The sequence below is a fragment of the Bos indicus x Bos taurus genome, chromosome 28, assembly GCF_003369695.1.
Source record: "Bos indicus x Bos taurus breed Angus x Brahman F1 hybrid chromosome 28, Bos_hybrid_MaternalHap_v2.0, whole genome shotgun sequence".
NCBI classification, from domain to species: domain Eukaryota; kingdom Metazoa; phylum Chordata; class Mammalia; order Artiodactyla; family Bovidae; genus Bos; species Bos indicus x Bos taurus.
In genome coordinates this window covers 33,658,957-33,671,877 of record NC_040103.1, presented here as the reverse complement: position 1 = coordinate 33,671,877, position 12,921 = coordinate 33,658,957, and the positions used below count along the sequence as shown (strand labels likewise).

Here is a 12,921-nt window from a genome sequence, read left to right as displayed (position 1 = left end):
GTCTGACACAACTGAGCAACTGAACTGAACTAATGACCTCATCCATACCAGAACATACTAGGAATTTTCTTCCTTAATGTAAAGTGTCCAGGTCTGCAGGAAGCCTTTTTTTTTTTTAAATAATGGGACTAAGAAGATTTGAATAAATGACTTATGTCCTTTTCCTGATTTGCTTTATTTTGTATTCCACAGGCCAGGGTCAAGCCCCACCGGACTTTCAGATTTAACGAGTGTGTCTGTACACCCTACAATGCGGATTTTGATGGAGATGAAATGAACCTTCATCTTCCTCAAACAGAAGAAGCTAAAGCAGAAGCCCTTGTTCTCATGGGGGTATGTAGGGTGGTGCATCCCAGCTCCTGAGAAAAAGGAGGAGAAGGGAAACAAGTCTTGTTTGAAAACACCCGTAGTATGTAAGGGAGTTGGTTTCTCTCATGGGTGGGGAGTTGAATGGACTGGGTACCTTCCGACCTGTACTGTGGGTTCCTAGGAGAATACACACACATGCGCACCAGTTATGAAAAGGTAAGACAGGGTGTGTCAGAAGCGTGACTGCTGGATGTCATGGTCCATTATACTTCAGATAAAGGATTGGAGCTGATGCACCTTTTTTTTTTCCCCCTTTTGGCTGTGCCAAGCGACTGCTTACAGGATCTTAGTTCCCCGACCAGGGATTGAACCCACACCCTCAGCAGTGAAAGCACAGAGTGCTAACCACTGGACCACCAGCGAGTTCCTAAGCAAATGCACCTTGATATACAGAACCTTCTTTAAATTGGGTGCTTATGCAGTGAACAGCTAGCACCCGTTTTTGCTAGCGTAGGCACTCATTACATTTGGATGATTAATAAACGCTGTTCTAACTTAGTGTCTCAACCAAGAGAAGCTTGACCATTCTGCCATTATTGTAACCAGCGTGGAATTGATTGACTTCAAAGATAGCACAGTGCTACCCATCATTCACAGAAGGAAGTTTTCTCTGGAGGAGAGCATTTCTAATTACACTAACGTCTTTTACCCAGAGAGTTCTTTATAAGAATGCAGAACGACTCCACACGGTATTTAAACATAGGGACCTCTGAGGTCAGTCTTGCTGCTATTTTTTACCTCTGCCGTTGACAGATGACGATATTAGTGACAAAGCTGCAGTTAAGAACCCCCAGCCTCCCATTCGTAGCCTTACCTTCCTGCGCTCTTCACTTGTCCATAACCATTAAGAGTGTTTGTGGTGAAGATTTTGGGGCCGCATCACGCATCCAAACACGGCTAACGTACTGTGTTCCTTTTTCCTTCAGACTAAAGCAAACCTTGTAACACCGAGAAATGGAGAACCACTAATTGCTGCTATTCAGGATTTTCTGACAGGTGGGTTTTGTGGAATTTACTTGAAAAGAGACTTTGGAACACGAGGGTTCTCTTTCACGTGTTCACGTGAGCACTTGAAAAGCTGTGTAATTCTGTTGTTTGTTTACTGAGTGTGATTGTGTTCATGAACCATACACGAGATATTTTTTACTTTTCTAAGTGCTGGGGACATGGCAACGGGTAAGACAAAGCCCCTTTCCCTGTGGAGCCTGGATTCTCATTGGAAGAGAAAGCCAGGCAGCAGCTGTGTTTTACCTCACTCTTTTAGTGATAGTCTGTCTGTATTTTTAAAGTTGAAACCTTGTGATTTTTCTCACAATTTCATTCCTTTCCTTCGTTTTGTGTTCTTTCTTAACATCCTCAGGTGCCTATCTCCTCACTCTTAAGGATACTTTCTTTGACCGAGCCAAAGCTTGTCAGATCATCGCTTCAATACTGGTGGGCAAGGATGAGAAAATTAAAGTTCATCTCCCACCCCCTACAATACTCAAGGTTTGTGCAGGAGCTGTGACGGTGTGTGCGGACGCACCGGTGGTCTGGGGTACACCTGCTGGTGCCAAGTAGGCTTGTGACCGCAGTACCATCTTGGTTCATTGGTGTGAAGGGCAGGTGAGAGCAGGCTCGGCCCACTGACGCTCTGGCTTCTCTCCTCCTTCAGCCTGTCACCCTGTGGACGGGAAAGCAGATCTTCAGTGTCATCCTGAGACCCAGCGATGACAATCCAGTGAGGGCCAACCTCCGAACCAAGGGCAAGCAGTACTGCGGCAGAGGCGAGGACCTCTGTGTCAACGACTCCTGTGAGTGAAGGCAGCAGGTCGGGGCCAGCAGTTCCCTTCACTTTGCGCGTAAACCCCGTGTTTCCCTAAGGCCTTAGGCAGGAAGTTTGTTCTTCAGGGAAATGCAGCTGGTGTTTCTCCAGAAGGTAGAGGTCATGTGGACACATGGCCAACCCGCAGTTAGAGTGCTCTTCTCCACGTGCTTTGTCTCAGGTGACTTGTTTCTGCCAATTAATGAAATTCTTTTCCTCTTTTTCTGTTGTTGGTTTGTGTGTGTGTGTGTGTTTTGCTGTACAAGGGTCTCATTATTTAAGGCTTATAATTTGTTATTTTATGTCCAAAAATGTGTTCATTGTTTAGAAGTATGACTAGAAGTATATGTAAGTGGGTTTCCCAAGTGGCTCTGTGGTAAAGAATCTGCTTGCCAATTCAGGAGATACAGGAAACAGGTTGAATTTCTGGGTCAGAAAGATCTCCGGGAGGAAGAAATGGCAACCCACTCAGTATTCTAGCCTGGAAAATCCCGTGGCCAGAGGAGCCTGGTGCGCTACAGTTCACTGGGTCGCCAGGAGTTGAACACACATGAGCAACGGAGCACACATCCATGGCTGTAAAGTACTACTGAAAGGCTGATTTTTACCTGCCTCGGCCGGTCAGTGGAGGCTTTGATCACATGTGGATCAGGTGTAACAGTGCTGTGTGTGCTAAGTCATTCAGTCGTGTCTGACTCTTTGCGACCCTATGGACTGTATAGCCCACCAGGCTCCCCTGTCCATGGGATTCTCCTGGCAAGAATCCTGGAGTGGGTTGCCATTTCCTTCTCCAAGGGTATTCCTGACTCAGGGACCGAACCTCTGGCTCTAGTCTCCTGCATCGGCAGGCAAGCTCTTTACCGCTAACGCCACCTGGGAAGCCCCAGTGTAACAGTGAGAACATTTAAATATGAGTCCTCTGAGTCCCCTAGACTGATTCAGCCCAAGAGTGTGTTCCCCAGACCTATGCTATTCAGGCAGCATTTACTCTCTCGGTCCCAGGCTGCTAACAGGCAGTTCCCCAGCAGACTGCTTTGAGTAACACTGGTTTAGAATGGCCTTTGCTAGCAAGGCTTTGTGACGAGAGGTGGATCTGCAGGCCTCTATAGAGACGACTGAACCGCAAAAACTCTGAAGGTCAAGGATTCTCTGCTGTCTCATGATGAAGAGCACTGATTTTTTTTCTCTCCCCCGCCCCCCGGTTTCATAAGTGTACTCCCTTGGACTTTAATGTATTTTGGCTTCTTGTTTTATATTGTGTTTTTGTTTCTAGATACAAATTTCATTTTGTCGTTTAGGCTTTTCACGATGGTGCCACTCCTAGTTTTAAATGTCTTAGTGAATAAGGAAGTGCTTTATAAACAACACTTTGTTGTACATGATTGAATTGGTGCCCAAAACATCCCCATGACATAAAGATGGCAGAGCTTGATACTGCCATCCACATACCACAGATAAAGACGACGAGAGAGCCTTTCAGAGTCAGGGCTATATGGTAACAAACTAGATCTTTCCTGCTTTTCAAAAGTTGCTAGATTTCTCCTTTTCCCCCCTCAAAAAGAAATTTTTTAGAGAGCATTTCTATTTGCTCTGCTCTAACTTAAAAAACAAATTTTCTCAACTGCCTTAAATTCATTTTGGAATGAGACAGAGTAACAGATAATCATTTGTGTGAGTCCATAATCTTTTCCTTCCAGACGTCACAATCCAGAACAGCGAGCTGATGAGTGGCAGCATGGACAAAGGAACGCTGGGGTCAGGATCCAAGAACAACATTTTTTACATTTTGCTGCGAGACTGGGGGCAGAATGAAGCTGCCGACGCGATGTCACGGCTTGCCAGGCTGGCTCCCGTCTACTTGTGTGAGTGTCTTAGCGTCCTTGTTTTATTGCTATAGGTTATTGATGTTTTAGGGGGTTCTTTTCCTATTTCATCCCCCTGCCCCAAACACATACAAACACAAAGAAAAGGATACTTGTTCCAGGCTAAACCATTTATGCTTTTCTTAATGAAATAAACTTGATGCTGACCAATTTGACTGCAGATTCGAATTTGCTTTCCAGTTCTCTTCTCAAAAGCTACAGTAGCTCCCTAATGCCCATGACATACATGGGCTGTTACACAAAGGGCCTTCATGGGCTGCTTCCAAGGTAGGCTGTGCAGAAGTGTCACCCTCTGGTCCTTCCACAGTTCAGCCCTCCCAGCTGACTCAGTGTTTCCCTACTGGCCTGTGCATCAGGCCAGGAGGTTTTCTTTGCGTCCCCCCGGATATCTTTAGTCTGTCTTTAGTCTACTCTTAGACTTGACTCTTCAGCTGAGTGCAGAATTCTAGACTGAATGTTATTTTCCCTGAGAATTTTGAAGGTATTACTCCATTCTGTTCTTTTAGGGTTGCTGTAAAATGTATTTCCCTTCTTATTCCCAACTTTTTGCATTTGAATTGTCTTTTTTTTAATTGCAGTATCCAGTTTTGGGGTAATCCAGTTTAGTTTACCCAGTTATATACATACATGCATTCTTTTTTTTAATATTCTTTTCCATTGTGGTTTTTTACAGGATATTGAATATGACTCCCTGAGCTGTACTTTAGGACCTTGTTTATCCTGAATTGTCTTTTTATTCTAGAAGCTTTGAGATCCTCTTTGTTTCTGGCATTCTGAAAGTTCACAGTGATGCAGCCTTGGGATGTTTATCATTCATTGTGCTGAGCGCTCTGCAAGCTCTCTCAATCTGCAACATGTGTCCTTCAGTTCTGGAAATTTTCTTGTACTTTTTCTGATCATAGTCTCTCTTTTACTTTCTCTGTTCTTGCTTTTTGGAATTTCTGTTAATTGTCTGGTAGAGTTCTTGGAGTGATTCTCTGATTTTCTCTTTTTCCCTGTTGTCCATTTATTTGTTTCTGGATTCAGTTTTCTTTTTAACAGTTGTTTTTTTTTTGTTTTTTTTTTTTTTAATTTTCAGTATCATATATTTAATTTCCAGCCATTGTTCTTATTTGCCAGTAGTTCTTTTCTCTTGGTTTCCTTCTTTTCTTTCTTCTCTTTTTAAGACTTCCTATTCTTGATGCTCAAACACCTCTTTTATAGCACTCTGTTTCCCGTAGCGGGAAGGGCCTGAGGCCTCTTTTTTTATAGACAGACCTCAAACATTGCAGGTTTGGTTCTAGATACCATGATGAAGCATATATAACAATCAAGCAACTCATATGAATGTTTTGGTTTCCCAGTGCATAAAAAGCTTGTTTGTACTATAGTCTTATTAAGTATGCAATAGTATTATGTGTTAACATGTTGTTGTTCAGTCGATAAGCTGTGTCTGACTCTTTATGACTCATGGACTGCAGCATGCCAGGCTTCCCTGTGTTTCCCAGCGTTTGCTCAGATTCTTGTCCATTGAATCAGTGATACTATCTAACCACCTCGTCCTCTGCCACCCTCTTCTTTTGCCTTCAATTTTTCCCAGCATCAGGGTCTTTTCCAATGAGTCAGCTCTTCATATCAGGTGGCCAAAGTATTGGAGCTTCAGCTTTAGTATCAATCCTTTCAGTGAATGTTCAGGATTGATTTCCTTTCGGATTGACTGGTTTGATCTCCTTGCAGTCCACCGGACTGTAAAGAGTCTTCTCCAACACCAGTTCGAAGGCATCAGTTCTTCAGTGCTCAGCCTTCTTTATGATCCAACACTCACATCCATACGTGACTACTGGAAAAACCATAGTTTTGATTATACAGACATTTGTCAGCAAAGTGATGTCTTTGCTTTTTAATATGCTGTCTAGGTTTGTCATAGCTTTTCTTGCAAGGAGCAGGTGTCTTAATTTCAGGGCTGCGGTCGCCGTCCACAGTGATTTTGGATCCAAGAAAATAAAATGTGTCACTGCTTTCACTTTTCCCCGTCTGTTTGCCATGAAGTGATGGGGTCAGATGCCGTGATCTTAGTGTCTTACGTGTACACACCTTAATAAAAAAAAGACTTTACTGCTGAAAAATGCTAATCTTCTGAGCCTTCAGTGAGTCATAATAACAACAGCCCAGAGCATCATAAAAATATAGTAATGGAAGTGTTTAAAATATTGTGAGAATTACTGAAATTCAACATAGAGACACAAAATGAGCAAATACCATTGGAAAAACTGTGCTTTTAGACTTGTTCAAATACAAGGTTGCCACAAACCTTCTGTTTTTAAAGAAACACACTATCTGTGAAGCACAGTAAAAAAAGGTGTACTTGTACAAACTTTCCATCCAGGTTTCCCCATTTGCATCTCGTACATTACCTCCAACAGAATGTGAGGATTTGTTTCTGAGACTTTCAGACTCAGTGGCCCTCCACTCCACAGCCACTTTTCAGCATCCCCTTCCCCACCCTGTTAATCCAGTTGCCCCTCACCTGCCCAGTTGCTACAGGTGTTAGGGTTAGGATTATTGATGGTATATAGTTCAATCAAAGGTAGAGTTCACATTTGCTTCTTAGCCTCTATTTTGGAACGATTTCTGAAAAAGAGAATTGGAGCAGAGAGGTGTCTGGGATGCTGAGCGCCAGCCATCCGGTAGCCCACTTTCTGCAACTGGCTCTCTCAGTCTCTCTTTCCTGTTCAGTGGCTGCCTGCTTTATAATATAGTTGGGACATCCCTGTGCTCCATACCAGGTTGTGAGCTCTCTGAGAGGGGTTAGTGAGTCTTAGTCATCTTTGTGTAACAACCTAGGGACCGGTACAGTAAGTTTTTGTTTAACTGGCTTGCAGCAAGTTCTCTGAAGGTATAAACTTGTTTCTGCATAACAGGTTGACTAACATCAATGGTTCTCTCTTCTGGCTCTCCTTGCCAACCCTTCTGCAGCTAACCGTGGATTCTCAATTGGGATTGGTGACGTCACACCTGGCCAAGGGCTGCTGAAGGCCAAGTATGAGTTGCTGAACGCTGGCTACAAAAAATGCGATGAGTACATCGAAGCCCTGAACACAGGCAAGCTGCAGCAGCAGCCCGGCTGCACCGCCGAGGAGACTCTGGAGGTGAGTCTGGCTCTGAGTCAGGTTAGCAGCCAGTGGCATTGTAGGCCCTGAAGAGAAGCGACAGAGGTGAGCGGAGAGGAAAGGCAGTGGCTTCAGCCCGTCTGTGAGCTGTGCAGCTCGTGTGTGTTCTAATGATGGGAGGGCCTCCCATCAAATCTGTTCCATCGCTTCCAGCTTTCGTGTTCCAGGTGGTGATCAGCTATCTGTTCATTTGGCCACATGGGGCTGCTCTTGTTCCATCGTCACACTTGGGCCCCTTCTGTCCCTCATACTTCAGTGCTTTGGCCCTATTACCAGCATCCTGTGACCAGACTGACACCACAGCTTTGAAAGGATGGTCTTTGAAAGAGACGTGGTTAAGTCATGTTTGAGAGTCACAGTCCAGTCTGTTGCACGTTCCAGGCACGTTCCAGTCTGGAGCTAAGTTAGCTGAGAACTGGACCTGAGGTGTGAGAGTCAGAATGGCCTGAGAGTCCTGCGTTTTCTCTGAAGCAGCCTGCCTTCGCAGTCCGACTGCACCAGGGCCCTGTCTGACTCTCTTCTGCCTCCCAGTAGCCTGGCGCTCAGGGCTTTAACTCAGTAAGTAGGGAAGAAAGGATTTTTGAACAATCAAAAATAATTTTTTTTATTTTATCTGTACGTCTTTTGGTTGCTCTGGGTCTTGGTTGGTGCGTGTGGGCTTTCTCTGGTTGCGGTGAGCACGGGCCGCTCTTCACTGTGGTGCAGTGGCTTCTCATTGCGGTGGCGTCTCTTGTTGCAGAGCACAGGGCTCCAGGGCACACAGGCTTCAGCAGTTGCAGCACGGACTCGGTAGTTGCAGCTCTTGGGCTCGAGAGCACAGCTTCAATAGTGCTGGCACATGGGCTTAGTTGCTTCAAGGCATGTGGGATCTTCCCAGACCAGGGATCAAACCCATGTCTTTCTGCATTGGCAGGCAGATTCTTTGCCACCGAGCCACCAGGGAAACCTCAGTAAGAAATTTTCTGATGAACTTTTTAAAGCAAAAAGAAAGCAGAGTTGTGTGAGGTGTTCACAATTAGCTCTTTCTTAATGTAAGTCTTAAAGAAAAACCAAAAGAGAGAGAAATGGGGTGTTTCTCACCTAGAAGATTACTTGAGGCCTCAGCTGCACTTCTCTTTAGTGAAAGCATGATTCCCAGCTGATTGAGCATCATAGGTTGTGGGTTGAGGGATGGCAGTCTAGATGAGCTCATGGACTAGAGTATTCTATTGAGTTGCCTAATCACATGCCCAGTTGGTGGGAATTCAAGTGTGTGCTTGGCAGAGACAAATTTTAGCAACAGTACACGCCACTCTTTTAGTACGTATAACATAATGTCACATAAAGTGCAAAGTGTTACACGTGTGTATACACAGTATACAGAAGCGTGTGTATATACAGTGACGTATATAATGCTCATACAGAGACACCACTGTGTAGGGTATATACACAAAGCTGCATGTATTCTACCTCATTGACCATTTAAATACTTTTCCGAGGTTTTGTTACTAACCATTTTTTCCTTACACACTGATTATGAAACCCGTGGGACTTCCCAGGGGGCACTAGTGGTAAAGAATCTGCCTGCCAATGCAGGAGACATAAGTGACGTGAGTCCTATCCCTGGGTCAGGAAGATCCCCTGGAGAAAGGCATGGCAACCCCCTCCAGTGTTCTTGCCTGGAGAATCCCATGGCCAGAGGAACCTGACAGGCTACAGTCCATAGGGCCTCTAAGAGTAGGACACAACGGAAATGACTTAGCACATGGAAAATGTCAGTCTGCAGAGATAGGACATCTTGGTCTTCTAAGGTCTGAAACCTTTTATCTGCTGGAAATCTGACATCTCACTCGAATTCTTCACGTTCTCTTAAATGTCACGTTGAACATCAGTAATCACATAGGCACCATGCATCTCTCTTTCTCCCACCAGGCTTTGATCCTGAAGGAGCTGTCCGTGATCCGTGACCACGCAGGTAGCGCCTGCCTCCGGGAGCTGGATAAGAGCAACAGCCCCCTCACCATGGCTCTGTGTGGTTCCAAAGGTGAGCGCCTCCTCTGGCCGCTGCTGTCACTGCCTTCCATGCAGGCTGGCTGGTTGTGCTCTGGAAAATGTGCATCAGAACTTCAGGCCGAGAATTCCCTGGTTGTTCGTCCAGTGGTCAGGACTCAGTGCTTTCACTGCCCAGGCCCAGGTTGAATCCCTGGTCAGGGAACCAAGGTCCCACAAGCTGCACCGCAGCCCGCCTCCACCAAGCTCAAGAAAAAAGAGCTTCAGGCCTTCTGCTGACAAGCGTGTGAAAGTGAAAGAAAGCGAAGTCGCTCAGTCGTGCCCGACTCTTTGTGACCCCATGGACTGTAGCCTGCCAGGCTCCTCTGTCCACGGGATTTTCCAGGCAAGGGTACTGGAGTGGGGTGCCATTGCCTTCTCCAGGGGATCTTCCTGACTCCGAGATTGAACCTGGGTCTCCTACATTTCAGGCAGATGCTTTACCATCTGAGCCACTGTATCTTTTCAAATAATGCTTAGAGAAAGAGACGGTTATTTGCATTTTTAGAATGTCTAACTGCTTTGGAGAAACTTGTTTATCATGTGTGTGGATTTCTGAGTTTGAGGCTGCTTTGAGTAAACTTGGTCTTATTTTTTTGAAGAAAGAAAGAAGAGCCAGGGATTTTTAAAATCATATGTTTGATGATAATTAAATACCCTTAAATTTTATAGTTAGCCAGGACCTGAAAGTGTTAGGTTTCATGATACTGCACTGAAATTCAGAACCCTGAGCTTTCCAAACTTCCTGTTTTCACAAATTTCTGACAGAATAAAGTCCAGTCTCTTGAGCCTTGCTGTCCTTCACCCCATAGTCTCCTCCCTGCTCCTGGTGCATACCCCACACTCCTGTCCTGTGTCTCTGCTTCCCACTCTCTGACCCATTTTGGAACTCCTCCCCCATGTCCTCTATGTGGAAGTCATAATATCTAAGAGTCCAGCTGGTTAATGCTGCCTTCTCAAATACTCCCCTGGGAAGTCTCTCCTCCAGCCCCAGAGTGCTCGCTCGCCCCTGAGCTCTAGCCCTGCCTGGCCTTCCTTGTGTTACTGACAGCTCTGTCCTTGCTGTTCTGGTTCTGTCCTTCACCGTCCCTAGAGTATGAACTTGTGGAGGATGGGGGCTGTGCCGTGTTGTATTCCTGTTTTACCAACAGATCTGCTTGTACTTCAGTTACTGTGATTCTGGTAAATGAATGTTCCATTTCTGACCTGCTTCCCCAGGTTCCTTCATTAACATATCACAGATGATTGCCTGTGTGGGACAGCAAGCTATCAGTGGCTCGCGAGTGCCAGATGGCTTTGAAAACAGGTCCCTGCCTCACTTTGAAAAACACTCAAAGGTAAGCAGGAGTGGATCAAATACAACTTTGAAGGACAACCTTCAGCAGCACGAAAGAATGACCGAAGCTCTGGGGCTGCCAATTAGGTGACTCCTGAAGCTGGCATAGAGGGTGGGGACCACTCAGAGTTATTCCCTCTGCAGCCCAAACTTGACTGAGTCCTGTAGAAGGAGCCTCATGAAACTCGGAGCTGAAAGACTTGGACCCGTGCCCTTTTGTGTATTTTCTCTTCTAAGGAGGAGGATGTCCGTTTCCCATCGAACTTCACCTTAAGTAATCTGCTTGTGTTGTTACCATTTGTGTGCGTTCAATCTGTACGCTTATTTTAGGGAACACTTCCATAAAAGTAAAAAGGTTTTAAACAGTGAACACGTGAACCACAGTGAAACAACCAGGAAATTCCAGGTTCTCTCTGGAATTCCTAAACTGCCTGTAAATGACTTCTGAGTTCCGTTGGGCCTCGTGGTCTGGGCACTACTGTCAGCAGAGTGAGACAGACAGGCCTGTACTGGGGTTTTCTGAGATTCTGGGGTAGATAGCCATTAAACGAACAGTTGAGGAACTTAGAGCTGATTTGGTCACTTAGTAATTCTGGATGGAGTCAACTGTTATTCACACTAAAACACAGATGGCCCAGCTGCTCCTGGCCTGAGGAGCTACAGGACTTATGGCCAGCCCCTCCTGGGGAGAGGGGCCTGCTGTACTGAAATTGACAGACGCTGTCCGTATCCGGTGGCCCCAGGAACAACTTGGGCTCTCCGTCCAAGATCAGAATTTACTAGAGGTCAGGCAGCCAGCAAGTCACTGGAGTGCTTATATGGCTGACTGTGCTTATATGGCTCAGAGTCAAAGCCTGACCAATTTAGAAAGATGCCAAGGACATCTAGTGCCAGACTTTGGGGAAGATGGTACTTGCCTAGAAGTGCTTTTGAGTATGCCAGCTGCCCCTTAAGTGAAATGGGGCAAAAGAATTTTAGCCTGTTCATCTGAGTTGTCCTCCAAGGAACACGAACCTGTCCAGATCAAAGGCCATTGGGCATTTCATAGGGTGTTTTTTATATGTGGGTTTTTTTGTTTTTTTACAGTTTTTTTTTTCTTTATCTTAATATTCACCCATTTAAAGTGTAGAGTTCAGCAGCTTAGTGTGTTCACCGAGTTGTGAACACACATAATCTCAATTTTAGGATATTTCCAACAGCCCAAAAATGAATCCCCATAAACTGTAGCAGCACACATCTATGTTTTGGAGGTGGACAGGTCCAGCCTGCCGGCAGGTATCTTAAAAACAGTCGTTTCCTGGGAGAAGGCCAGGGTGCCCTCTAAACTGAGATCCATGACTGCCTGCCAACTCTAGGAGTAGCAGCCCAAGCTTCGGTGTCCCTGTCCTGAGCCACCTGGCTGCCACTGGCACGAGCACCAGCCCTGGCTGGGAACTCACTCTCCTTTTCTCTGGTAAGGATAATTTGAACTAAATTATTTCTTTAGGAAAGGGCATAAAACATGGGAGTGCATTGGCCAGGTATTTATGGTCTAAAGGTGAGGTGTTTTCTGATTTGAATGGGTCTTGGAATTGGGGACCTTAAACTTTTATTTGTTAGATTTTTCTTTTTTTTTTTTTCCTACCTCTCTTCAGCTCCCAGCTGCCAAAGGCTTTGTGGCTAATAGCTTTTATTCTGGTTTGACACCAACCGAGTTTTTCTTCCACACGATGGCTGGCCGGGAAGGTCTGGTCGACACAGCCGTGAAGACAGCTGAAACAGGATATATGCAGGTAACCTGAAGAAACGTAGGCCATTAGCAGTGAAGCCGGACAGGTCTGCAGATCTTGACTGCTGAGTGTTCGCTTCTTTTCTACCTGACTTCTGATGTATTAAGTCTTGGCATTTAAAAGGAAAAACTGAGAGATGTAGATGCCGTAAAAATAAACAACACAAAAAAGTAAGATGTTCAAAAAAAGAAGTTCAAAATCAGTGTCTCCTTTGAATGGTGCAGACCAGGCTGGAACCACATGTACCAAAGCTCTGCTGGAGGAGAACATGGACCAGAAATCCCCCGGCACGTCATCTCACTGAGCCACTACTTGCTAATACACAGAGATAGGGGACAACACCCACCTCCTGATTACACACTGAGAGGGCTGTGCTCACTGCAGCGGTTTATGTAATCTATCATTAATGTCACTCTAAGGGACTCAGAGAACCTGTTCCACGGCCCACAGGAGGGCTTGGGCACTTGGAGGGCGGACTCGTTCTCCGCTGTGTGTGTAGTTGCAGGAGAGCAGTCTTGGGGGACAGGGCTGAGCTACATGCTTTTTATGCCTGTGTTTCTGAGACTGCCACAGGGGTACATCC

General features: G+C 45.6%; 1 protein-coding gene across 2 annotated transcripts in view; it reads left to right on the top strand.

Moving 5' to 3' along the window:
• POLR3A (RNA polymerase III subunit A) overlaps positions 1 to 12,921 on the top strand; it is a 46,925-nt gene that overhangs the window by 18,403 nt on the left and 15,601 nt on the right. For both annotated transcript variants that reach the window (XM_027531146.1, XM_027531145.1), the window contains exons 11-19: positions 193 to 333; positions 1,296 to 1,365; positions 1,730 to 1,857; positions 2,024 to 2,162; positions 3,871 to 4,035; positions 7,012 to 7,184; positions 9,117 to 9,228; positions 10,452 to 10,570; positions 12,204 to 12,341. In XM_027531146.1, coding sequence (XP_027386947.1) covers positions 193 to 333; positions 1,296 to 1,365; positions 1,730 to 1,857; positions 2,024 to 2,162; positions 3,871 to 4,035; positions 7,012 to 7,184; positions 9,117 to 9,228; positions 10,452 to 10,570; positions 12,204 to 12,341 — 1,185 coding nt within the window. The remainder of the gene's footprint in view (positions 1 to 192; positions 334 to 1,295; positions 1,366 to 1,729; positions 1,858 to 2,023; positions 2,163 to 3,870; positions 4,036 to 7,011; positions 7,185 to 9,116; positions 9,229 to 10,451; positions 10,571 to 12,203; positions 12,342 to 12,921) is intronic.